Source organism: Gasterosteus aculeatus, chromosome 15 (genome assembly GCF_964276395.1).
Source record: "Gasterosteus aculeatus chromosome 15, fGasAcu3.hap1.1, whole genome shotgun sequence".
NCBI lineage: Eukaryota > Metazoa > Chordata > Actinopteri > Perciformes > Gasterosteidae > Gasterosteus > Gasterosteus aculeatus.
The window spans coordinates 1,344,831-1,369,315 of record NC_135703.1 but is presented as its reverse complement, the minus strand read 5'-3'; the positions used below and the strand labels follow the sequence as shown (position 1 = coordinate 1,369,315).

Sequence of the window (24,485 nt, the reverse complement as noted above, 5' to 3'; positions counted from 1 at the left end):
CTTCCGTCTCACCTGTCCCTTTGCTTGTCCAGCTGCTCCATGAGGAGGACGCCGGCAGCGGGACTGATGAGGCCGCTTAGGGTGGAGGCGCTTCGGCTCAGCCCGTCCCACTCTGTCCCTGAGGCTTCCGTCTCCTTGTGGAGAAGCTGATGCCGACACAACAGACAGTCATCAGCGGCACAGAATGTGAATACGAAAAACCGAAAAACCAGGAGCTCTAAAAGCTTTCCCTTGTATGTTTAAAGCCTCCATCCTCTCCAGGTGGGGGAGCGGTCCTCCTGTACCTGCAGCTGGAGGTGGAGGTCTCTGTGTGCCTGCAGGCAGAGTGCAGCGCCGCTGTGGAGCTCCAGAGTCTGAGACACTCGCGCCGTTTTCAGCATCATCTGATTCAGCGGCTTCTGCACGCACTCCCACAGCTGCCGGGCCCGAAGCAGCTTCTGGTGGAGCGAGTCCCGCTGTCAGGGGACAAGCAGGATGGACCAGCGTCACGGGGGGGGGGGGGGCGGGAGGTTAAAGCCGGCAGACGAGACCTCGCTATAGTGGCCACATTGAATCCACAACAAAAAAGAGGCTTTTGTTCCGTCAAAGTAGGAATAAATACACTTTGGATGTTGTGATCTGTAACTGGGAGGCATAACCCTCTGGCGTCCCACGTTGTCCTCGGGGTCATTCACCTGCTGTGTGAGGGCTGCACAGGCCTGGATGGATTTCTCGGTCCGAGCAAATAGATCCCTGCTGCTGGTTCCTCCTCCAACGAGTCGGCCTCTCGACTCCTGCAGGGCTGCAGCTCGGTGCTCGATCTTCTCCTGCAGATCCTGACTCAGAAGACCAGAAGCACAAAGAGAAAGCGTTTGCGTCGCGCTGAAAGGCCTTGAGGGGTTAAACGCGTGGCAGCAGGTCGGGGGGGCGGGATCGTTTCCGACTGACCTGGGCGGCGTCGACGCTCCTCTGCAGCTCCGTCAGGCTGCTGGGCGTCCGGGCCGAGTCCATCCAGCGGTTCTGGTCTGCGATCCAGCTGTTGATCTGCTGCAGTCGGGCCTCCTGCTCCGCTCTGCTCCTCATCTCCTGCTGCACCTCGTCGAGCTGAACACCACAAACAATCAGAGCGGCGAGAACTTTAGAGGTTTAGAAAATAGTGATTAACGAATCGGGAGTTGGGAATATTTAACGGGCCGTTCTCGGGTCCAAGACCCCGGTACTGAGCCTGAACTGACGTGAAGCCACTGTGGCACCATGATGGTTTGGGTTCTGCTCTGACCTGACAGTCCAGGGTTTCCAGGAGGCGGAGCCACCGGTGGTTGAGCCGACCCTGCTCCTCTGCGAACTGGTTGTGTTCCTGGCGCCCCCTCTGGCCGTCCTCGGTACCGCACGTGTGCAGCGGCCGGCTCAAGTAGTCCAGCGTGGCCCGGTGCGCCGTCATCTCGGCCCGACTCTCCTAAAAAAAACAGCGTAATGTTACAGCGCAAACGGGTCAGCGATCAGGACGTCCGTCCATCACGCAGCAGCTCCTCTCCACCTCGCAGCATCTCAGGAGCCGACCCAGGTCGGCGTCGGAGGCCGAGCTTCCGTTGACTCTGCCGCGATGTTCCTCCAGACGGGACTCGGCTACTTCCAGCCAGGCCTGCAGCTCCAGGAGCGCCTCCTGCTGGGACAACGTCTTCATCCATCGCTGAGGAAGAGGAGAAGGCAGAGAGTGATGCCCTTACTTCTCCGTTCTTGAAGAAGCGCTCGTTCCTCAAACAACCAAAAAGATTCAGCAGATTTATTCTGCCCTCGTTGGAACATGTAGTTAATAAATCACATGTTCACATATCAGTTAGATCAATATCTGATTTATCCACTTAAAGCAAAAGAAATTGTGCCTTTAATTGTTCATGTGTGATGAATCTTTGAGATGAATCCTGAGTTTGAAAATAACTTGAAAAGGAGTCGAGTGAGACGGCAGAACCGTGTGTGAGAGAAAAGATCGAGGTGAAGAAGAAACGGAAAATAACGAGAACAGCGGGAAGAGAAGACGAGTCGGAAAAGAGGGAGACAGACAGAAGGACAGACGGAGACAGACAGACAGACAGGCAGCAGTGGTTTCACACCAATAAGGTGCGAGGAGGCGGCATGTTTGAAGCTAATTGGTGACAGGAGGTCTGCGGCTGGTCTGCACCGAACACACGGACATGAACCTCCATTCCACATGTTCAGAAAAAGAAGCACAAGCCCAGAAAAGAGTAATAATTACTCACTAAATCCGTCCCTCGCCCGGATCTCTGTATTTACACCAAACTCACGGAAGTCACGCGCTACGGTGGCCGAGAAGGGTCAAACGAATGCAAAGAGACAAAGTGAGCAGCGGTTGGGGGGGCGATGAAACCGGCCGATGGCGACTTGTTTGTTCCAGATGTGCCCGACGTGCTCACCTCGTGCAGAGCGCGTTGGAGGACAGGAGCGTCGGCCTGCAGACCGGACCAGTGGAGCTCGACCCGTCTGAGCTGGGAGGGGACGGGGAGCCGATCCGGGTCCTCCAGACCTCCATCAGGGTCTCTGTCCTCTTCCCTCAGCTCAACCAGCTGGGTTCCAACACAGACAACAGCCGCCTTCAGCTGAGATTTGGCCTCCAGCTCTTTGGTCAAAGTCTAAAAATATAAATGTTTAGTTATATTCTGTTGCCTTCAGTGGCACAAAGACCACAATGCAGCTGCTTCCCTGCTTGACCTTTCGGCCTTTGCAATGTTATGTTGGACATTTAGCTATTTGCAATTACAGGAGGGAGGTCAAGAAGATCAGACTTCTTGAGCAGACTGTGACTCATCGCTGGTTCAGAGGTCCACTGACATCAGAACATGATGAAAAGTCTTACAGTGTTACAAAATAAAAGGAAACTCAAACAGACGTTACTTAAAAACAAATTTTACATCAGAAAGCAAATATATGGATATAATAATATGTGTGCAGGCGTGAAGTTGGGCCTGAACTCACCACGGACTTCAGGTAGTGGTCCCGCCTCTGTTCAACATCCACCTCGTCCTCAGCGGAGAGCTGACGGCATTGGTCAATGAGTTCTCTGGCTCCGCCCATCCACTCGGCCAGCGCGGCGGAGTCACGACAAAACCTGTTTATTGGATCAGTGTCATTTCAATATTTTTCATTTATTTTATATATTTATTTTAAATATATTTTAATATATATATATATATTTTTTTTTTTTTAATAATATTTGTTTTTATTGTATTTGACAAATGTATCATGGTAAAATAATATTATGTATATTACAATATCATGAAATGATGTTTCTCGTCTCTCACCTGCTCCTCAGCTTCCTCCTCCTTTCAACATCTGTGTGTTTGAGCTCCACCTTCCTGTGCAGGGCTCTCCATCGTGCCTCCAGGCTGCGGGTGGACGCACCCACCCCCCCACAGCCCGCCACCTTGAGCCAGAGCCCCGCCTCCAGCATCCGACTGAACCGCGCCCTGCTCCCCTGCAGGACGCCACGCCGCTCCTGTCAGAAAAACACAACCTCAGAAACGATGATTCTGAGTCTCTTTGAGCTTAGCTTGGAAACAGGTAGCCTAGCTGTGATGTCCTCACCTCAAGCACACACACACACACACACACACTTTGTTGACCTCTGCATGAGCTGCAGCCATTTCACAAGACACATGTCCAATCCCACGGCAGAGCCCAAATGAATTCTCGTTGGAGGTCTCTGCTCGGCTAATAACTGGCATCAAAGCGCAGGAACATCGTGTGCCCCTACAGAAAACAACCCACTCGCTTGTATTTAATTGAGCCAATTGGGTTTTGAGTGCAATGCACAAAGTAGAGCCTGAAGAGCGCGTCCGTCGCTCTCCAACGAGCAGAACGGAACATTACAAACTGCGCCGTGTCCTCCGGCCGGATGCTTGTTGGTAAATCGCAATCATCCCCCGGGAAGAAAGAACATGAGCATTAATGATACAAAAATTACCTGGTAGGCACCGAGCTCAGAATTATCCCCCTCGTGCATCTTGGGAAATGAAGTCTCAATGTCTCTGAGCAGGGAGTCCGTCCAGGCGCTGTCCTCCTCCCACAGGGACCACATCTGGGATAAACGGAGAGAGGACGCGTTACGTGCATGCTAGTGCTGCTAACTGTTCCGATTATATGCCGACGATCCTGAACAGAAGTAGGAACTCCAGACAGGACGAGAGCACGCGCTGCGAGGACAAACCTTCATGTCCTGCACTACCTGTAGGGTTTCCTGCATCCTGGTCCCTTCGTCCAGCGCGTGCTGCTGCATTCGGGACACCTCGGCCTGCAGGCCCGTCACCGCAGCCTCCCACCTCCGCTGGGCGCTCTCTGGGACTCTCTGGGTCAGCTGCTGCAGGATCTGAAAGCGATGGCCCAGGAAGCGGAAGAACCCCTGACGACAGAAAAGGGTGCGCGTTGCGTTAAAGATTCCCTTTCAGGGCCGGCGCGGCGCCCGTACCGTTCCCGCCGTGCGTCAGGCGTACCGTGTGGCCGGCGAGCTGCCGCTGGAGCCGAGCGCTGGTCTGCAGCTCGGCGACGGGCCGCCGGGCCAGACGCTCCGAGCCCAGAGCCAGCAGCTCCTCCAGGCCGCCGACCAGCCGCTCGCACTGCTGCTGCAGCTCCACGCCGGCCTCCAGCTCCTCCCGCAGGGAGCCAACGCCACCCAGAGAGCCCACGAGCGCGGCCTGCACACCAGGAGGGGAACGGAGAATCAGGCCGTTACGGGTCCAAGTGCTGGCACAGAGACGCTCCAGATGTTGCACATACCTGCAGATGCGAGGCCTGCTGGAGGAGAGCAGCAGGCAGGTGGGGTCGGTCAGCCTCCTCCAGCAGGGAGCTCACCTGCTCCACCTGCTGCTGCAAAGACTCCTGCATCTCAGCCAAAGCCTGTAATGAATGATATTAAACAAAGACACCGATGAAACCTCCACGATGCTGACTGGCGACCAGCTTCATCCTCCTAAATACTGGGGCATTAAGCACAGAAGAGCTTTTACCTCATAAACATTATTATCTTTGTGTCTCTCGTTGTTCATGTAAAGAACCACTTCAGTATCTCCATGTGTCTCATAGTATTTTAATACCTTATTTTAATGTGTTTATTTGGAACGACTCTCCCACCGCATTATTTCTTTTTTTGTCATCACTTTATGAACAAATTGCTGAAGCTCGGTCAAATGGCTCAGAACCCGAGCCGTATATATATATATATATATATATAGTATCTCCATGCCAGCGGTACCTGTAGCTGAGGCGGTCCAGTGGACTCTTTAGTTATCTGAAGAAGCGCCGCCTGGTTAGAGGTGAAGGCTGCATGCAACTCATGGAGTAATATCTGTTGGTTAAACACACGACACGGGCTCCTTATGCTGCTCATGCAAACAGGAGATTAGCAGCAACTGTTATAGAAACAGTTAATAGACGAGTTATAAGTGAAGATTGTGACATCGGACCTGCTGCTGCGTCACGTCCTCCTGCAGCTCCGCGAGCTGCTGCTCTCTGCTGCTCAGTGCCGAGCGGACGGCGGGAAGCACGCGACACACATCGGCCACGCACTGCTGCGCCCCCAGGACGCGGCTGACCTCTGACCCCCGAGAGGCCAGCTCGCCGCCGAGGGTCGCCAGCTCCGCAGACAGGCTCTGAAAAGGGACACGAGGGAGTCCGTGGGTTCACAAACAGAACAGTACCGCTAAATAGAGCCCCCCCCCCCCCGATTAATCCAAAGTAACTGAGCTGCAGTGTGTTTTTGTGTTGTGGGTCCCACCTGCAGCAGCCCCCGCTCGGTGTCCCCCTCAGGCCCCCCCCCAGCAGACCGGGGCAGCAGGCCGCTGATGGAGGTTAGGGTCAGGGACGCCCCGTGCAGGATATGAAACAAACCCTCGTCCAGCGTCTGGTGGGAGGGGTCCGTGTGGGAGGGGTCAGCGTCAGAGGGGTCCATGTGGGAGGGGTCAGCGTGGGAGGGGTCCGTGTGGGAGGGGTCAGCGTGGGAAGGGTCAGCATGGGAGGGGTCTGTGTGGGAGGGATCAGCGTGGGAGGGGTCCATGTGGGAGGGGTCAGCGTGGGAGGGGTCAGTGTGGGAGGGGTCTGTGTGGGAGGGATCAGCGTGGGAGGGGTCTGCGTGGGAGGGGTCCGTGTGGGAGGGGTCAGCGTGGGAGGGGTCAGCGTGGGAGGCCTGAAGACGAACAGGTGAGACAAACTATTAAAAAAGATGAGGATGAATTCATGTCACTATACATGTCATTATGAATCCAGAGGAGGACGAGAGGAGGAGGAGGAGGAGGAGGAGGAGGAGGAGGAGGAGGAGGAGGAGGAGGAGGAGGTGATCAAACACATTCACATGTCATTCGAATCACAGAACAATCTGCAGAATTAGTCGTGTTAAACGAGCAGCGTCTTCCTCCAACACCTTCTGCTTCCATCCATGAGTCCGGTTCCTTTTCCCTCTTCATTATCCACCACCAGCAGTCTGTGCCTTCACAGGAGCAGCGCCACTTACCCCGAAGGTTAACCGGTCGACCTCATGGCCGCGGTGATTGGGATTCACAACAGAATATAAAACTTCACATCAATCAGCTCAATTCTTCATCTTCCAGAATGTCTCAGAGAGACGTCCCGATGTCTCAGTATGATGATGTAGAGACAGCGGCAAGATATTTAATGGACATGGCAATGAATAGCGTCCAAATCAGAACTCGTCACAAGGGACAATGTTTCAATCAATTATGGGTTATGTGTCAGTGCATGTGGCAAAGGTTTTGTCAAGTCCCCCATAGTGAGTGACGGCAAGAATACCGTCACTCATCAAACAACAAACATGTCCCCGTATATATTTTGTGGGCATTATGTTAAGAAATGTATTATAATCTGAATGCCCTTTGACTATTAATGGACTATAATGGACATCATCTGTATTGAAGAAGACTTGAAACTAGAGACTCATGTTTACTGGGGGAATAAATCATTAAAGAGTCATTTTCTCATAGACTTCTATGGGACCAGAGGCGTCGCCCCCTGCTGGTCGCTAGAGGGCGAATCGTCTCAACGCCCCTCACATTCCCTTCACGGCGTTGCATGTTGCCGCGGCGACGGGCCCCTACCCGATGCGGCGCCGCGGTGAGTCTGAGCTCTCTCAGGTGGCTGATGTGGGTTTGGAGCTCTTTCACGGTCTGTGCGGTAATCACGCGTCCCGCTGTTCCATCACTGCGCCTCGTAGATGAGTCTGTCACCTTCGGGGGGGGGGACACACACACACTCCTATCAAGCCCTGCAGGACTCCCCATCACACCAAAGACACAACAAAGTGCCTCCTCCTCGGCGAAGGTGATAATCAAGCGCGGCGAGAGCCCCGATTTTTCTATTCTTTTCTCTTTTGTATTTGGGGGGAAAAAAGTGATAATCGAGCCCTTCAGCTGTCAACGGCAACGGCCCTCACCTGGGAGGCAGGAAGCAGCCAGCTCTCCTCCAGCGCCAGCAGGCGGCGGTGAAGCCCCTCCCACTTCTCCTCAGCCGAGGCCTCCTCCGCACCGGGAGGCCCCCTGGGGGGGGGGGGGGGGGGGAGTGAACACTTATCATCTCACATGTCTACTTATCACGTCAAATCGTCTTAAACTTCCCGCATTGATTGGACAAATCTAGAACAAAGTACGTGAGAGGTTAGAAGACGTGGACTAAATATGAAACGTCTTCTATTTGGTGTCATTTTCATAATTCCATTTGGTCCTTTTGGTCCTGTTGACGGACGCGTGATGCCATGTGATGGTGCAGCGTGTTACCGTGGCGACGGCCTGCTGCGGTCCTCCGGCTCCCGGCCGTGGAGGCGAGTCCCGCTGCCCTGCCGGGCGATAGAGCGAGTCAGTCCTCTCTGCTCCGTCAGCTGCTGCTCCAACTCCTAAAAACAACAACGAGGAGGAGGAGGAGGAGGAGGAGGAGGAGGAGGAGTCACCTCTTCACCATCGGTACGACCACCACGCTGATAATCAGCACAATAATAAGTGGTAATCAAGTACACGTCGCCGAGCGCGTTCAGGCAGCAGAATCAGTACAACTGTGACTGTTGCGGCGCGTGGAGCAGAGAGGCCGTTGGCGGTTCAAATCCCGGCTCCCCCGCGTTGTTCCTGAGCAAGGCACCTGATTCATTTCTCTTTTAAAGGAACGAAATGACTCAGAGCCCAAAGTGACATCCTCACAATTCTTTTGGTTTGTTTGGTCAAAACCTTCGACTTTTAAAATCAAACTAAATTATAAAACAATCTTTAAATCATCAGCTAATTCTTTATATTTTACAATCATTTCAAATGTTTTGTGTGAAAAACATCTTAATGTGTAAAGTAACTACAGCTTTCAAATAAATGAAGTGAAGTAGGAAGTAGAATATTTACATCTGAGCAAAAGTAGAAAGTACTTGATTAAATGTACTTGTTGTAAACTATGTAGTTAGAATTAAACAGTTGTGGGTTGTATATGTATAATAAAATAAATGGTTGACCTTTTTCATGAGAATAAAGGGAAAGAACGCTAAAAATCAATGCAGACATTTGTATGTCATATGATATCATAATGTTGTCGATGGATTTTAGTATTATATCACATTAGAGGTCATTTAGCTGACGCTTTTATCCAAAGCGACTTACATTTTTAACCCGTGGCTTTTTACATTATTGCCTGGGAAGCAATTAGGGGTTAGGTGTCTTGCTCAGGGACACTTGGACATGGGACATGGGACATGGGGCAGCGCATGATGTCGATATTGGCTTCGGTCTCTACACAAAATAATAATAAACATTGAACCCTGGACCTCTGGAGTCCGGTACCTTCTGCTGCTGCAGGCTGCTCTGTCTGAGCAGCTTGTTCCTCGGGGAGGAGAAGATCTCCTGAACCTGAGGGGGAGGGGCCGAGGCCGGAGGGGGAGCCATGTCCTGAGGGGGAGGGACCGAGGCCTGAGGGGGAGGAGCGAGTGGAGAGGAGAGAAGATGAGTCACGCTCATTTATGTTTCACATCAAAGCTTTGAAGATCCTCCTGAATTCCGTAAATGAAATGTAAAACTGTTGCGATGAACTGTTGAGGTGTGAGACTCGTGGTGGAGTCCTGGCTGCATGTACCTGCCCCCCAGGCTCTCTCCTCCCCTGCAGCAGCTGCTGGAAGGACACCAGGTTGGCCTTCAGAGCCTCCAGCTTGGAGGAGAGCAGCTCCGCCGCCTCCTGCCGACCATCGGCCGGACGGCCCAGAGGCGGCAGGCAGGAAACCCGCCGCTCGATGTCCTGGAACATCTCCTGTTGGGTCCACGCACAATGACACACACACACACAGAAAATCAGTGACTCTTTTATCACCCACGTACGGCGAGGGACAAAAAATAAACCCACTTTCTAAATCTGATTTTTTTCTTTTCATCGCTTCCATTCCTTAAACAATCCAGTTTGTTCCTCAGGGTTTTCTGTTTTATTTAAAATTAAGATGTAAAGAATGATAAAAAGAAATAAGAGATTTGCTTAAAAGGTTTTTGTCCAAAGGGGTTTTAATTCCTCTGGTCTGTTCCATCGGTACCCAAACAGGAGAAATGTCATGTGAAGCCAAAATAAGTATCACAACAACAACAAGAGTCCAGTGGGAGTCTCTGTTGTCTCGGCTCGGAGGTTCTGTGGCGGGTTTGAAGCCCCTCGGTGAGGCGTCCTCTCTACTCACTTTGATTAAGAGGCGAGAGAACAAAGCTTCATTCCAACGAAACGCACAGAGAAGCCGAGCTTCCGTTCCAGCTTCCAATGAAGACACAACAAAGACTTTCCACTGAAAGGTTTTCCATCACCGGGTGAAACAAGGCCGTCAACAACCGGCCAACATCCACATCAAGTACACGACTAAGGACAATTACTTATGAGTGCTACTTTTTAAACACGGCAGGACTTCTGACAAAGTGCAATTCAAGGATTTAAAGACGGAATATTAACAATTCGTCATCCTCTGCTTTGATAGAACAATATTAAGGAGATTGTTTGATGTTGTGTTTTTTTATAAAGTCTTCAAACAACATCACGGTCCAATAAACTAAACATCCATCTCCATATTTGTATTTGTTTCATATAAGCTGAAGAATTGAAAGTTTGTTTTATTAATTGACTCAACCATAGCTTGACAGCTAAACAGGGTCAAATAAACAAATATATATATATATATATATATATATATATATATATATATATATATATATATATATATATATATATTCGATATCACATGAAACTTCCTAAGAAGATTACTCATGATAAGACATTTTTTTGTTAATGTGATGTTTCCGTATAGAAATGGCTTCAGCAGAAATCTTAAGACGTAAACAAAGTAGTAAACACCTAAATGCATTTCGGATCTTTTCTTTGAAGTCTTTTGAAAGGAGACGACACGTGACAAAAGCAAAATAAACCCAAATCTCCAAATGAATCATTGAATGAAAAAAAAACAATTTTTCCGTGTAGAGCTTGAGTAAACTTTTGATCCTTTTTGGAATATCAGAAAAGAAGAAATGCAGAAGCAGCAACGTGTTAACCGACAGATATTCCACAGGCCGATAATGAAACACGTTGCATAAGTGTAAAACTAACTCTGGCCGCGTGTGTTCATGTGTTTATTTCCTCGTCTTAGCGACGCTCGGCTGCCTTTAAAACACCACCAAGAGCCTTTTTTGACTACTTTTTGGAAACAATATTTTTCCCATGACAGTTTTTAAAGAAATCATTTTTATAAATTTTGAACTTTTTCGACCTAACATATCTTGACGTTTAAAAAAAAACTTTTTTTTAAACATAAAAGATCTAGACTTTTTCCAACATTACTTTTTTGAAGTAACACTTTTTTCATACTCACATAACATATTTTTTCCATTTTATTCAAAACATTTTTGACATAATATATAGAGAACGTATTTTTGGGCCTAAAGGTTTTGGAATATTTTTCCATACATCTGTTTGAACAAATATGCTCTTTATTTCAATATTTTTTTTCACCTAACATATTTTGACAACAAAACATTTTTCAACCTAATATTTTTAAGCTTTTTTTCAAAATATTTTTGATATAATATATTTTTTTCTAATGACATTGTTTAATCTAACCTTTACTGAAAACATTTTACAACACAATTTATTTTAAATAATTATATTTTTTGACGTAACATATTTTCTTAAACTTTTTTTGACTAAATAGTTTTAGAACTTATTTTCCATTACATTTTTTGACCTAACATTTTTTACTTTTTTTTCAAAACATTTTCCAACATAATATATTTAAAATGTATTTACTTTGACATTATTTGACCAAATATTTTCTGATTTTTCTTTCCTGACAATATTTAAAAAAAAAAAATTCTAGCAAATTCTTTTGTACATGACATATTTTAACAAATGAAAGGAAACGACACAGAATCAAAAGAAACCCAAATCTCTAAATGAATCATTGCATACAAAAAAACATCCCTGTAGAGCTTGAATAAACTTTTTATCCTTTTTTGGATTATCAGAAAAGAAGAAAAGTGAACTGACAGATATTTCACGTAGGCCGATAAAACACGCTACACAACAAGTGTAAAACTAACATGGGCGTGTGTTTTCATGTGTTTATTTAGTCGTCATGGCGACGCATGGCCAACTTTAAAGGCTCCACATCTGATTGGTCCACCTCAATGAAAAGAAAACTCTGCACCCTAAATGCAAATATTATGATTGTTGATCTGTGGACTCAGTACTGGAGATATTTAACTAGTAGTATTACTCTGTGATACATCAGCAGGTTCACTAAGAGCAGGCTGTGATGTCTGACTCGTTTAGCCTCTTTTACTTTCTCCAAAGACTCTTTTCCATTTACAAGGAGACCCAAAGTGAACTTAAGCGGCAATAAAATATGAATATATAAACGTGTTGCTGGTTTCTGCAGCACATTAGTGAGAATTATTGTGCCATCAGTCCTGAGATCATAACAATAAAAACAAGTGAAAGAGTTCTGAATGAACTCAATATGAATCACTGCCTTAAATACATATAAACCCATATATTATGTGTATTATTTGTTCTAAAGAATCCATGATGACATTTATGTGTTAATTCCGAACAAAGGTGTGCGTAGAAATGTGAGAAAACCTTTTTATTTTCTTATCAACAACTGCATGATTAATTTGATGCAAATGTTTAATCCATGACACATGTAATTAAGGTTGTTGCAGTGACTTTTTGAATCATTGAAATGCATTCATTTAAATGGTTACGCATATGACCTGGAGGCCTGTCTGAACTCCCGGTTCCCCTGGTGGGCGGGGCTTTACCTGGCAGGTGAGCAGCTGCTGCTCCACGCTGGGCCGCATGGCCGCCGGGCTCCTCCGGGCCTCCTGCAGCCACAGCTCCAGCTGGCCGACCCTCTGCAGGCACGCGTGGAGGGCACCTCCTCGGGGGGGGCGGGACCCCGGCTGGGGCTCCTCCTCAGGGGCCTGGGACACAAACACAACACACCCGGCTGAACCTCGCGGGGGGACCAGGAAGTGGCTCGTCTGACATCGATCCACGCCGGGTCAACTTCCTCCTTCTATCTCGCCCTCTTAGTTCCTCTTCTCTTTCACTCTTAGTCACTCTTCCCTGTCCCTCTGTGCTCCACCCACCCGGGGGGGGAAACCACTTCCTGGAGCGGCAGGGCTCAGGTGACTCTTTGTAATGGAGAGGGCGAGAGAGGGCGAGAGAGACAGAGGAGAGAGAGAAACAACTCAAACAATCCTCTCGGAGTTCCAGTGAGCTTCTCCGACTGTTTTCCTTTTCTTTAAATCTTTTGAATCAACAAACCGGCGCCGACAGTGAGAAGGGAGCGCTCCATTTGTCCACCTGTATATTATTATGTGCATATTATTAACGCTGCCTGTGATTCCGGTTCTTGTAACTTAAGAGCAGGTGGAATGTTTACATCTGAAGTTCATCTGTTAAATAAAAGTGTTGCCGGCTGTCTTTGAGTAGTTGTTTTACTTTTGCTTCTTTTGGCCCCAATAAGTATTTCAACAACAAACCTGTTAAGAGTATAAATATCTTATTATAGGAACAGATCCTCCTGCACACAGCGGGAATGTAAATAAAAATGCACACAATCAGGTGGTTGTCTTATAAAAACAGCCTCCTGCTCGGTTAGCGGGTTAGGAGGAGGAGGAGTTAGAGGAGGGTTTGGAGGAGGAGGAGTTAGAGGAGGGTTTGGAGGAGGAGGAGGAGTTGGAGGTGGAGGAGTTGGAGGTGGAGGAGGCCATGCTGGAGCTGTGACCTTACATTCATATCTTAATATCTGCAGGACCCCACCTCTGAATTCCACCAGAACCTCTCCAGATGTTGGCCGGTGTCAAAGGTTTGTTCCCCCCCCAGGTGTGTGCGAGCTCACGTTAAGTGTGTGTGTGTTCACTCCCCCCCCGCCTCCCCCCGCCCCCCCTCCATGAGCTCCTGACACAAGAGACTGGGAGACTGGGAGAGGTCACTGCTGCGGGTTTATTGGTGTTGCATTCTGCTGCTGAGGTGCAGACAGAGAGGAACAAAGTACAAAGTACAGCTCATGCCGAGTGACGTAAGACATCTCAGTGACACACACACACACACACACACACACTGCTGAGCGATGTAAATCAACCAACTCCGTAAACAACAATCCATCAGATGCGTTTCAGCGGGTTTTATTTGAACAAATGACACTTTGCATTTGCTGGTAAACGAGTTCAGAAAACAAACGTCAACAATCAAAGAGGTTAAACTCGATTAAATCATCATTAATCACAGAATGGAACACTTGGTTTGGGCCTCGACAGAACCAACATTGGAACCACAGTGAGGACGGAGGTCCGTGTGAAAGCTTCTCCGGGACCAAAAAGGCCTCCAGCCGACACGCTGAGGCACAGTGTAAACGTTGGTGTTCCAGACGGAACAGAAGTCTGAACACGTCCTAGACGAGGTTCTGACTTCAGAAGAAACGTATGAGAGACAGGTGATTTTCAGCAGACTCTCGCCTTGGTTCTAGAGGAGGGGGGGGGGGGGTCTGAGCTCTAGAAGGCGCTGGAAGTCCAAAGACGAAGCGGGAAGTTGTACAGATACAAGTAATAGATCTAAGAGACCACACATCTCTGCGGGGTCCCCGGGTCGGGCGTGGACACCTTAAGGGGGGGGGCCGTGTCTACCGTGCTCTCGGGCAGCGACTGAGGCCAGACCGCCGATAAAGCTTCGGAGGAGCTTGCTTCGGTGGGGCCCTCAACATCCTGAAGAAACATGAGCAGGGTTAGAAGATCAGCGAGGTCAGTCAGTCAAAGGCTCCCGTGGTCGTCAGGGTAACCACGAGGTCACGGGGTCACACGGTTACTAGCACTCTGTTACGGAGTTAAAGTCCTCGGCGTTATTGAAAAACAGATGCGACGGTTGTGATCGGTAGTTTGCGACTACGTATCGGTGGAATGTGCAGGTTGGAGGGAAGGAAATAAAAAACTAAGGCGATCAATTCAAGATGATGATGAAAAGATGAAACTAACTTTCCTGATTTGTTTCCTCCCTTTTGACTTCTGTTCCTCTGAACAAACAAAGAATAAAAGGCGCCGGTGAAGGTGTTACCTCTCTGTCTCCACCCGTCTGTTTGGCGCTCCCTCCAGCACCACCTTCCGTCTCCTCTGGTGTAAGAATCAAAGGCACCTGACGGCAACAAGGACAAAAGGAAGAATTAAAGTCCAGACAAACACCTGTGCCCGGGGCTGGGGGGGGGTCAGAGGACAGGTAGGTGGGTGGGGTGAGGAAGGGGGAGACGGGGGGAGGAGGACAGAGTGACCCGGGTGGCAGGGAGGTCAGAGGTCGTAGCTGAAGTGACAGGTGGAGGGAGGGTGGGGGCGGGGGCAGTAACAGGAAAGGTCCAGGTGGGGACCTGCATGGACCTCAGGTCACCAGAAGGACAGAGAAGGAAAGTCTTCGTTCCACAGCGGCTTCGTTACCTCTGGCGAAGCGGCCAGGAAAGCATCCCAGAGCCACCACCAAACCCCGCCTCCACCTGCTCCACCTCCTCCACCTTGACTGCCTCCGTCGGCCCGATCCCTCTGCTGAGTGACAGGGAGGGAGGGGGTCAGAAGTGAGCCGCTCACTATAAGAGTTCACTGCGACGTCAGTCAGTTATATCAAAATAAAATGTACACTTTAAACAAGTTTAGTCTGAAACAAATGAGGTGTTTTTTAAAGAAATAAGAATCTCAGTAAAAATCACATTGAACATAATGAGGACTGAAGGTGCTCTGATTGGGACCTTTGGGGGGCGCGTTTGACCCCCTGCGGTTATCACTGATTAGTCATTCATGGAAGTTTTCCTAATAGCAAGAATCATCTCTCTGAGTCGTCTGAGCTCCTGGTGGAGAAACGTCTCACGTTGTCTCGTGTCCTCAGAGACGTGTGACTGAACATCTTTATTTAAACGTCTTTGCTTTCTTGTTTTTGTTCTTTTTGTGTGAAACCTTTCCGCCCAGGGCTCCTTCAAGGAGGGACACGTCCTCAAAGAGGGACCCGTCCTGGCAAAATGAAAGCAAACAGTAATAAAAAGTGCAAACACGCGGTATTAAACATGCTGGGGAGACACAGCTTGTTAAATCACTTCACGCTCAGGGAGGGGGGGTGTTAGCATGTTAGAGAAGCACTATTCAAGACACGGGAGTAGATGACGGCAGAACGTCCCATGGAAGAGATGCGAGTGTCCCCGGTCCCCCTACCTGGGTGCCGTCAGGGCTCCTGGACTGCCGCTGCTCGGGGGAGGACCGATGTACCGCCTGCAGCGAGGCTCCGGACTCCTTCAGCACGTCCTCCTTCACGTGGACGATCTGGATCTGTCCCTCCTCCACCTCTTTGTCCTGAGACACAAAGCAAAGCTCGGGTGGAGTCGTGTTTTCTGGCTGCACAGCATCTCGCGGGTAAAGGGTCTTAAGTCCCACTTTAGGGGAGTTAGCTCAGATTTCAACATCCACGATATCTTTACATATGAAACGGTTTCTGCTGCTACATTAAAGCAACACTGTTACCATGGAGACGGAGCTGAACTCACCTCCGACTCCTCTGAGGTGGATTTAAGGAGTCCAGGTAGAGACGACGTCTGAGCCGACGGAGCCGGAGGCTGCTGGACGAACAGAGCGGGGACCTTCTGCAAGAGGGGCGGGGGGGTCAGTCCTGTCCACCACCCCCTGACTGACCTACTGACTCACTGATGTACTGACCTTCTCCAGGCCCAGCAGCAGAGTCTGGAGCTGGTCCACCACAGCGAAGACAGTCAGAGTCTCTTCGGCCTTCTCTGGAAGACAAAGGCCTGGCTTACACTTCTGGATCTCGGCTATGGTCGTCCTCATGGACTGGATCTTCTGCTCAATGACCTGTGCACAGAAAAAAGGATCATGTTTGATGAGTTTGACAATAACTTCAGAAAGATTCAGATTCCAGAAAATTGATGGCTTTTATGTTAAGTCATGAAAATCAAATGAAAACCTGGTCTCACCCTGATGCGTTCCGCCCTCGCAGTCTTGGACAAAGCCTCCGAAGACGAAAGCGATGCATTGACGTCAGCCACGTCGTTCTCCATCCGTCGGACTTCGATCTCAATGGCCTCCACCTCCTAGACAAGCGATGGCTGGTTAAAGACCTCCAGGAGCAGTCAGGCAAAGACACAGGACGGACGCGGTGGACTCACGGCGGCGGCGTGCCCCAGGTGAGACAGGGGAGCGGTGAAGCCGTCTTGAACCACGGCCACCTGGACCTCGGCCTCGTCCAGCTGCTCCTGCAGAGCGGCCACGTCGCACACCTGAGACATCTCCTTCAGCACCGAGCCGAAGCCCTGCAGCGCGCTGCGGATCTGCGCCGAGTCGTCCAGCACCGTCTGGGAGAGGCGGAGACATGTGCTGAGCAAGGTGTTACTCCATCAGGAGCAGTAAGAGCAGAGGGTGGAGCGGCGGGTGCACCGACCTGCAGGGTGTGAACGTGGCTGCTCAGGCACTTGGCCGTGGTGTAGGTGCAGGGTGTAGCGAGCCACGACTTGGCCTCTGCCATCCAGCTCTTGGAGCTGCTGATCATCTCCTGGTGCTCCTGTAGCCACGTTTGGATCTGACCACCAACACCAGACAACACGTTCGTTATCCACAACTCTGTGTATAGTTTATGACATGAGTGACACGCCAGCTGCTTGCCAGCATGACGGTGTAATAACTACAACAGCAGCAAAGGACCTTGCTGATGAGGGAGGTCCTCTGCTCCGCCTGCTTGGCCAGGAGGGAGTGGAGCTGCTGCACCTCCACCAGTCTCTCGGTGAGGATCAGCACCTCCTCCGGCTTCTCCAGGTCCTGCACGTCCACCTCCAGAGCCGCCACGGCCGAGTGCCACACGTCCAGCTCGTCCCACGCGCGCTGAGCACATGGAGAGTCACTGACTTTAGCCCCTTCCAGCTCTTCACTGTGTGTGTGTCGGCTTTAGTTTGTGTCGATGACTACATGAGGACCTATGAGGATTCTATGTCCCTTTGTGATGTGGGGAAACGTTCCCACTGCAGCTGCACCCTTGTTGTCTGGTAAAACCCACGAGGGGTCTGACACAGGAATAAAGAATCGACCATCTAGTCACAAACCTACAGGATCCAAGGTGGACCAGCATTGGGGTTTCATCACGGCGACTAAGAATGAGTCCATTTAATCAGAATCAGGCTCAAAGCAGAGACAAAGTGGTTGTCGGCTTTGTGAACATATCAGCGCTACGTTTGAGTCTTGAGGAGAAGGAGTGAACTCACAGCTTCTGAAGGTCTCCCCACCTTCTTATTACAGTCTTGGTCACTCACCCTCTGGGTGAGCTTTGCTTGGCTCACGTTGGGACTCCTCTGTTCAAGTCTTTTCTGGACCGAGGTCAGGCCGGCCTGGATCTCAGACAGCCTCGCCCCCAGCCGGTAGACGGGGCCGCTCTTCTCCAAGGCCTCCCCCACCTGACGGAGGAACCAGCACAGAGGCCACGGTGGGGCATTTGTTATTGCCCCAAACACTATCGCTCAATGTCTTCCTGTTAAACTTGAGCAAAGCCTGCATTGAATCTTTAACATTGAGTTGAACTTATTAGGATTCATGACAGGATGTCTCCATAGTTTTTGATGAGCTACCAAATAGATGATAATAATCAGCACCTCTCCGTTTAACTCATCCCACTCCTGCCCTTTTCCCCACGTTGGTTCCTGTGATCGAAGGTGTTTCTAATCAAACCTGCGGGTCTCCTGTACCTTCACTTGTACTTTCTGCAGAGACTGCGAGACGTCCTGCAGCCGGCCGTCAAACTCCAGCCACACCGGAGAGGACGCGTCCGAGTACTTCATCTTCACGCCCTCCGTGACGCGCTGCAGCGACGCCTTGTGGTTACACAGCTGGCTGTGGACCTCCTGAAACCAGAGGGGGAGCAGGGGGGGTGGGGGGGGGGTTGTGGATGGGAAGTCAGACACCAACGAGCCTCCAGTCGGCCTCCTTCTCTCTCTCACGCGTCAGAAGCTCAGCAGACCTGAGGAGCCTCTGGAATTCATTTCACCGCTTTATTAAATATCCAACGGCAACACTGAGACTTGTGAGTATTTGTAATCTGCGAGCTGAGCACACGAGAATCACACACACTGACTACCAGTGGTCTTTCTCAGAAGGTGCAGGACATCGCTCACTGATTGTACAGTAGATGTTTCAAAGAAACCCACATTTAATTTCACAGATTGAGGTTTTAAATGTGTAATTAGGTCCAAATATCTTCGAGGATTAAATGGCAGAAACATTATTAGCTAATGAAGTTATACTGTCAGATTTCAGGATCATTAGATCATCATACTATCGACTCTGAGGAGACATTTCTGTGAAAAAACAACACACAAAGTGTTTCTTTTTTTAAACATTAACCTCCTCAAGTGAAATGTCTGTAATGAGCTGATGTTTGTCCGCTATCAGAAGAAGAAAGTGGTGTATTAAAGCGCTTCGTTTTGCATAAGAGTCCAGTGATTGTGACGTAGCACCAACACACCAACATGTACCCGGTACCCCTGATCATGTCCGCCCCACCTGAAGCTCCTGCGTGCTGCGGCTCTTCTCCATCTTTGACAGAAGACCGTCTGCAGCCTGCAGCCAGACGCCGACGGCCTGCAGCTCTCCGCCGAGCCGCTCCCTCTCCTCCAGCTCGGCCCGCGCCGCCTTCAAGCCCTCCCTGCTCCTCTGCTTCACACTGCAGCAAAAGACACAGAACGCAGGCGTCAACCTACAGCGTTCCGGCTTCGTACCTTCGACGTATCGGAGGGGAGAGTTCTGCATTCACAATAAAGTTGGGATGAAGTGCTTGGTTTAAAACTTCCATCCGCCATCCTACCTGCCGTAGCGGTCCTGCATGGCCTGCAGCTGCTGACAGAGCGCGGCGGGCGGCGCCCTCTCCAGGTGGGCGGGGACGCCCAGCAGCCGGGCGGTGCGCAGCTCCAGCGCGGACAGGGCCCGGTGCTCGCAGTCCAGCCGGTCCTGGTGCTGCTCCCAGCGCTGCAGCAGAGCCTGGAGGTCCTCGGTGGAGGCCTTCACGGGGGATCCGTCGGGATGCTCCGCCTCCACCTGCTCCAAGAGGGTGGAGGCCTTCTCCACCTGAGCGGAGGAAGCAGCGTTTGAATCTTTTTTGTTTGATTCACGTGGTTCGACCGGAAGGAAAACCTTTGTTCACTCACGCCGTCGGTGATTTGGATCCACTCTGCGACCCTCCGGCTGCTGCGAGTCGCCAGCTCTCTCGTGCAGCGGCGCAGCCTGGACACGCGTCTCCACACGGCGGCCACGGCGGCCTCCCGGCCTCCGCGACAGCTCTGCTCGGGGCACCACTCCTCCAGCTCCTCCAGACGCCTCTGCAAGGTCTCCACCTCCTCGGACAGGACCTGCGCAGCCGAAGTGGAGGTCATTTGGGAAGTGTGACGAGTTTTTTCTCTCCAAAATGAATATAGGTTTTACTTCAAACAAAGTGGTCAAAAGTGGGCGGAGTCTCATACGTACAGTGAGCTGGGTGTGCTGGTCGGTGCAGTCGGTGAGGGAGGAGACCTTTTCCCGGACGAGCTGGGAGAGGCTGCTCGCTGCGCTCTGCACACTCTGGAGGATTTCTTCTCGCCTCGCGGCGTATTTTCTGTGTTGTTCTGCACAGCTGCGAGACACAAGTGGGACGTCCGATCAGAAGGAGATCATCGCCTCTGCTCACACACGCGCGGCATCTTTCAGACCGTTACCTGCTGAGACACTCCACTCGCATGTGTCCCTTGGCCTGCAGGGTGGACATCCTCACCAGGAGCCGGCTCAGGATGTCCTCCTGGAGCTGCTCCACCCTCTGGGCGGACAGGTAAGGGTGCAGGGTGTCCTGTCGCTGGAGCTCCTCCACGTGGGTCTGGAACTGCTGCTGCAGCGAGGCCAAAGCCCGCTGGGTCTCCTCCAGGCTCTCGGAGCAGAGCCCAGCGGTGCCCTGCGGCGGCAGCAGAGAGACCTCGATGTTCCTCAGGAATTCTGCCGCTTGTTTAACGGCATTCGTGTAGCTCCTCAGAGACTCCTTGGCCTGAGAGATCTCCTCCTAAAATGTAATACACACAATGTATCTGCATGCCCATATTATAGGACACTAGCATCCCACAGAGAGGTTACAGTGCTGTGTTAGAGAGATATCTACTGCAATGAGCATGCTAATCAGCTAGCTAACCAGCTAGCCCCACAACATAGGGATGATTAAAACAATGCAAGAGACAACAAACAAAAGACACGGATACAGAATGATGATGGTTATAGACAAAAGCATGAACAACAAAAAATAATTCAACTTGCCATCTGTGAGTCGCATTCACTGAGCACTGCCACCTGCAAGTCCACCAGATCTTGGGACACACTTCCTGGTCTGCCACCCTTCTTCTGCTCGAGAACCCCCAGTGCCCTCAATCGGGACTCCACGGTCTTCTTCAGAGACATGGTCCTCTGGTACTGCTCGTTGATTGCGGTTTCCTTGGGCTCCAGCGTGGGGGTTTTCTGGAGCTCCTGCTGGGTCTGGTGGAGGAAGGTCCGGGCGCTCGCCCTCTCAGAGTCGAGGTCCAGTTCCTTCAGAAGGTTCCACTCGATGATGCTGAGGTTGTTGTAGAGCGTCATCTCCAGCGCGTCCAGGCTCTCCTCGTTGTTCCTCAATCTCTGTCGCTCCGCGCTCTGCTGTGAGGGGTACAGGTCGGCGGAGATCCCCTGGAGTTGGGTCCCGGCCTCGATGGACAAGTACTTTATGAGCGGGAGCTGAACGAGGAGGGTCTGACAGACTTTGTACTTCTCCTCAAGCGGCTTGCTTTTGTCTTTGGTCTGACAGACCTGCTCCTTCACGTTCTCCCTGAGGTCCTCCACACACTGCCTCTTGTTCAGGTACCTCTCATGACCTCTAGCTTTCATCTCCAGGCTGTAAATCTTGCTTAGAAGCTGTGAAACGACTGAGTGCAGTTCCCCCGTCTTTTCCCGGGGAATCCACGGTTGCAGAAGGTCAACCTGGGCTTTGTGCTCCAAAATCACATCTTTGAAAGGCTCCAAGGCTTGCAGGGACTCGCTTGTGATGGGGAACCGGTGTCGACTCAGATCTCCGGACATCTGCCTGAGGCTCGTTTCCAGGCTGACCAGGTTTTTCTTGCTGGAATCCACAGCCAGGCTGAGGTCGTCCTGCTCCTGTTTGTTGGCCTTCTCGTAGCAGCCGATGGCTCTGATGTCCTCCTGGAGGTCGGTCAGCTTGTCAAACAGCTGGCAGGTCTCTGGGATGCTGAGTTCAGAGGCGATGTCTTTGCTCTTCATCAGGAGAGCCTCACAGACTGCGGCCTGCTTCTCGGCCTCCACCTGGGTCTCCAGCATCTGACGAATTCTGCGATCGAGCTCGGTGGGGTTGCTGAGCTCGCTGTCTGGACTCCTGGAGGCTTCTCTATGCAGATGAGCCAGAACCCAGGAGTCCAGCTCCACAATCTGCTCCGACAGCTTCTCTCGAGTCTGCAGACCTGACTCCAGCTCTCTCACGGCCTTGGATAGCGTCTCTGTAGTCGACTTGGACACTTCTTCGAGGGACTTCAGAGAGGAGCGCACCATGGGCACCTCCTCGGCCGGGTCCAGCTGTGGAAGGAGCTCCTCCACCTCCTCCGCCAGCGACCCCAGTTGGCCCTGTTTGGCCATGACCTCGGACTGCAGCTTCTTCAGATCCCGGAGCTGCCGGTGCACCTCTTCAGGCAGGAGAGCAATCCTCTTCCTCCTGCCTTCAATGTCACTCTCCGTCTGCTTCGCCCAAGCGAGACCGTCCCTCATCACCTGGATCACTTTCTCCATGACGGGGCTGCTGCTGCTCCGACTTTGAGAGGACACCAGTTCCTCTGTGGAGCAAAGCTGGTCTTTGACCCTCTGGAGGCCCTGCTGTATCTCCGCTGTCTCCTCCTCTCTCTGGGAGCTGAGAAGGAACGCCCCAGACAGCTGCTGCAGATGGAGGTGCTTCAGCTGGGCAGCTTTAACCTCTGCGTTGGCAACCATCAGCCGCTGAGCGCTCTCGCAGGTCCACTGAGGAACCGAGGCAGACTCCAGGTCTTTGGCAATTGTCTCCAAATGTTCCTGAAGGCCTGATATCGTCAACAGAAGGTCGCTTGCGCTGTGAGAATGGACGTTGGTGTGATGCAGCGTCCTCTCCACGGCTCTCTCCAGGCCTCTCCACCCGTCTTGCAGGTTGTTCTGCTCGCTCCGTGCGGCTGCTCGATCAGACCAGCTGAGGTTTGGGCCTAACCTGGCATGGGTCATGAGCAGCTCCCCGAGCACCGCTCTGTGTTCCTCCATACTTCTCTGCAGGGAGCGAAGTCGCTCTGCGTCCTTTGCGCTGCTCTCCTCTGGGGACCTGAAAGAAAGACAGTCGGGAGCGTTGAGATTTAAACCGCATTCAGTAAGAATACATCTTTAGAAGGCCCCTGTTCCTCTGGTCTCAGAACCCTTCTTGGCTTTAAGACAGTAAAGCTCCTCCTTGGTTTCAGATCTGAACATATTTCAGTAAGGAAACAAAAAAAGCAGCTCTCACGTCGTGATGTCCTCCAGTTCTGCTGTGAGTCTGAGCAGCGCGGCGCCGGCAGCTTGGGTCTGTCTGTGGTAATCGCTCACCAGCTGCAGCTGAGCCTCTTTATTCTGGCACGCAGCAGCTGCATCCTGAGCAGCGGTGCTCCACTGGTCCTCCACCTGCTCCAAGGCCTCCTGGTTCTCTGCATCAGCTCCCCTCAGCTGAGAGAACCACGCCGCCTGGGCTCGGGCCGCCTCTCGGCACTCCTGGAATTAGCGGGCAGAATTACAAACCCAATTATTCAAATTGTTTTCATTTTTTTAAGGTTGTCTAGTGAGGGTGTGGGATTTGGGATCGCACCTGCGCCTCCTCCAGCTGCCGGGCCATCGCGGCCGGCTTGAGCTCGGCGGGGTGGTTTTTGCAGCTCAGGACTTTAGACACCAGCCTTTTTAGGCGGTGGTCCAGATCAGTGGTGGATGTGATCAGAGCCTCTGGGGCGTCCTCCGATGGTTTACCCTGAAGAAACAGAAGCACAAAAGGGATTTTGTGAGGTCCAAGCGTCATCAATAGAAAAAGTACATTGAGGGCCTTCATTTTGAATGTAATTTACTAAATTTCACTGCGTTTAGAACATATGGCTCTTTTTGGAAATTCACAATCCATCCAAAAGAGACCAAACAATGTAACCCTGAGCGAAAATGCTCTTAAAAATGACTTTAGGGAGTTCTAGGGGTTGTTTTTAGCAATAATACCTCAATGAGTTGACTGCTGGCAGAGAGACGCTGCATCTCTGTGCAGATGTTCTTCATGAAGGCTCCCTCTGACTCCTCCACGACTCCCTCAGTCTTCACAACGATCGCCTCTGCTTCAGCATTGTTTTCCCGAGAGGGAGTCACCTCGCCACAGATAGTGTCAGCTGACGATTTCTTAATCTGCAGGGAAGCGGGGGACTCATCCAGTTTGCACACCTCCTCCAACTGTGAAGAGCAAACACCGGTATCAATGCTGCAAGAATTCTCACTTGAAAGTGTTTCTTTTGAGCGAAGAAAAGATCCACGTGTGTCTGTGTGAAACACGTCTATTTACAGTTGGAAGATACGTCATCTTCTGGAAGTGCAACAAGCCTCACAGCTTTTTGCTTCATGCAGAAGCTCGTGTTACAACCCCGAGGCACTGGACCCGGCGGCAGCAAAGGTGAAAGGTCTCAAACTCATGTTCGTAACTAATGCTGATAAAATGTAGGTGTGAAAACCACTCCCACAGTCCTAAATGTGAAAAAAGGCCTGAACAAGTAAAGAATAAAAAGCTTTTGCAGGCGCATTAAGAATTGACCAGTCATCATTGAGCCACTGAAGAATGTGGGAACAAGTGCAAACAAGTACATGCAAGACAAAATAGACGCATTATGTAACAACCCTGGAGCTAGAAAA

At 50.9% G+C, this 24,485-nt stretch overlaps 1 protein-coding gene across 7 annotated transcripts in view; it reads right to left on the bottom strand.

Moving 5' to 3' along the window:
• Window positions 1–24,485, bottom strand: part of syne2b (spectrin repeat containing, nuclear envelope 2b) — a 67,605-nt gene that overhangs the window by 20,379 nt on the left and 22,741 nt on the right. For 3 of the 7 annotated variants that reach the window (XM_078089208.1, XM_078089210.1, XM_078089214.1), the window contains 42 exons: window positions 23,808–24,032; window positions 23,416–23,571; window positions 23,080–23,321; window positions 20,841–22,902; window positions 20,258–20,592; window positions 20,031–20,175; window positions 19,715–19,915; window positions 19,375–19,634; window positions 19,074–19,233; window positions 18,260–18,415; window positions 17,831–17,971; window positions 17,229–17,405; window positions 16,969–17,106; window positions 16,697–16,882; window positions 16,505–16,621; window positions 16,230–16,382; window positions 16,061–16,156; window positions 15,732–15,869; window positions 14,970–15,074; window positions 14,599–14,676; window positions 12,306–12,467; window positions 9,100–9,270; window positions 8,811–8,936; window positions 7,773–7,888; window positions 7,433–7,535; window positions 7,098–7,226; window positions 5,765–6,172; window positions 5,454–5,639; window positions 5,243–5,335; window positions 4,768–4,887; window positions 4,485–4,685; window positions 4,220–4,393; window positions 3,959–4,072; window positions 3,297–3,490; window positions 2,971–3,103; window positions 2,412–2,627; window positions 1,517–1,669; window positions 1,259–1,435; window positions 928–1,083; window positions 675–815; window positions 285–455; window positions 13–146 (listed from right to left, as the gene is read on the bottom strand). In XM_078089208.1, coding sequence (XP_077945334.1) covers window positions 13–146; window positions 285–455; window positions 675–815; window positions 928–1,083; window positions 1,259–1,435; window positions 1,517–1,669; window positions 2,412–2,627; window positions 2,971–3,103; window positions 3,297–3,490; window positions 3,959–4,072; window positions 4,220–4,393; window positions 4,485–4,685; window positions 4,768–4,887; window positions 5,243–5,335; window positions 5,454–5,639; window positions 5,765–6,172; window positions 7,098–7,226; window positions 7,433–7,535; window positions 7,773–7,888; window positions 8,811–8,936; window positions 9,100–9,270; window positions 12,306–12,467; window positions 14,599–14,676; window positions 14,970–15,074; window positions 15,732–15,869; window positions 16,061–16,156; window positions 16,230–16,382; window positions 16,505–16,621; window positions 16,697–16,882; window positions 16,969–17,106; window positions 17,229–17,405; window positions 17,831–17,971; window positions 18,260–18,415; window positions 19,074–19,233; window positions 19,375–19,634; window positions 19,715–19,915; window positions 20,031–20,175; window positions 20,258–20,592; window positions 20,841–22,902; window positions 23,080–23,321; window positions 23,416–23,571; window positions 23,808–24,032 — 8,849 coding nt within the window. Of the gene's footprint in view, window positions 1–12; window positions 147–284; window positions 456–674; window positions 816–927; window positions 1,084–1,258; window positions 1,436–1,516; window positions 1,670–2,411; window positions 2,628–2,970; window positions 3,104–3,296; window positions 3,491–3,958; window positions 4,073–4,219; window positions 4,394–4,484; window positions 4,686–4,767; window positions 4,888–5,242; window positions 5,336–5,453; window positions 5,640–5,764; window positions 6,173–7,096; window positions 7,227–7,432; window positions 7,536–7,772; window positions 7,889–8,810; window positions 8,937–9,099; window positions 9,271–12,305; window positions 12,468–14,598; window positions 14,677–14,969; window positions 15,075–15,731; window positions 15,870–16,060; window positions 16,157–16,229; window positions 16,383–16,504; window positions 16,622–16,696; window positions 16,883–16,968; window positions 17,107–17,228; window positions 17,406–17,830; window positions 17,972–18,259; window positions 18,416–19,073; window positions 19,234–19,374; window positions 19,635–19,714; window positions 19,916–20,030; window positions 20,176–20,257; window positions 20,593–20,840; window positions 22,903–23,079; window positions 23,322–23,415; window positions 23,572–23,807; window positions 24,033–24,485 lie in introns of all 7 variants that reach the window. The other 4 variants (XM_078089211.1, XM_078089209.1, XM_078089212.1 and 1 more) reach the window with 4 other exon arrangements.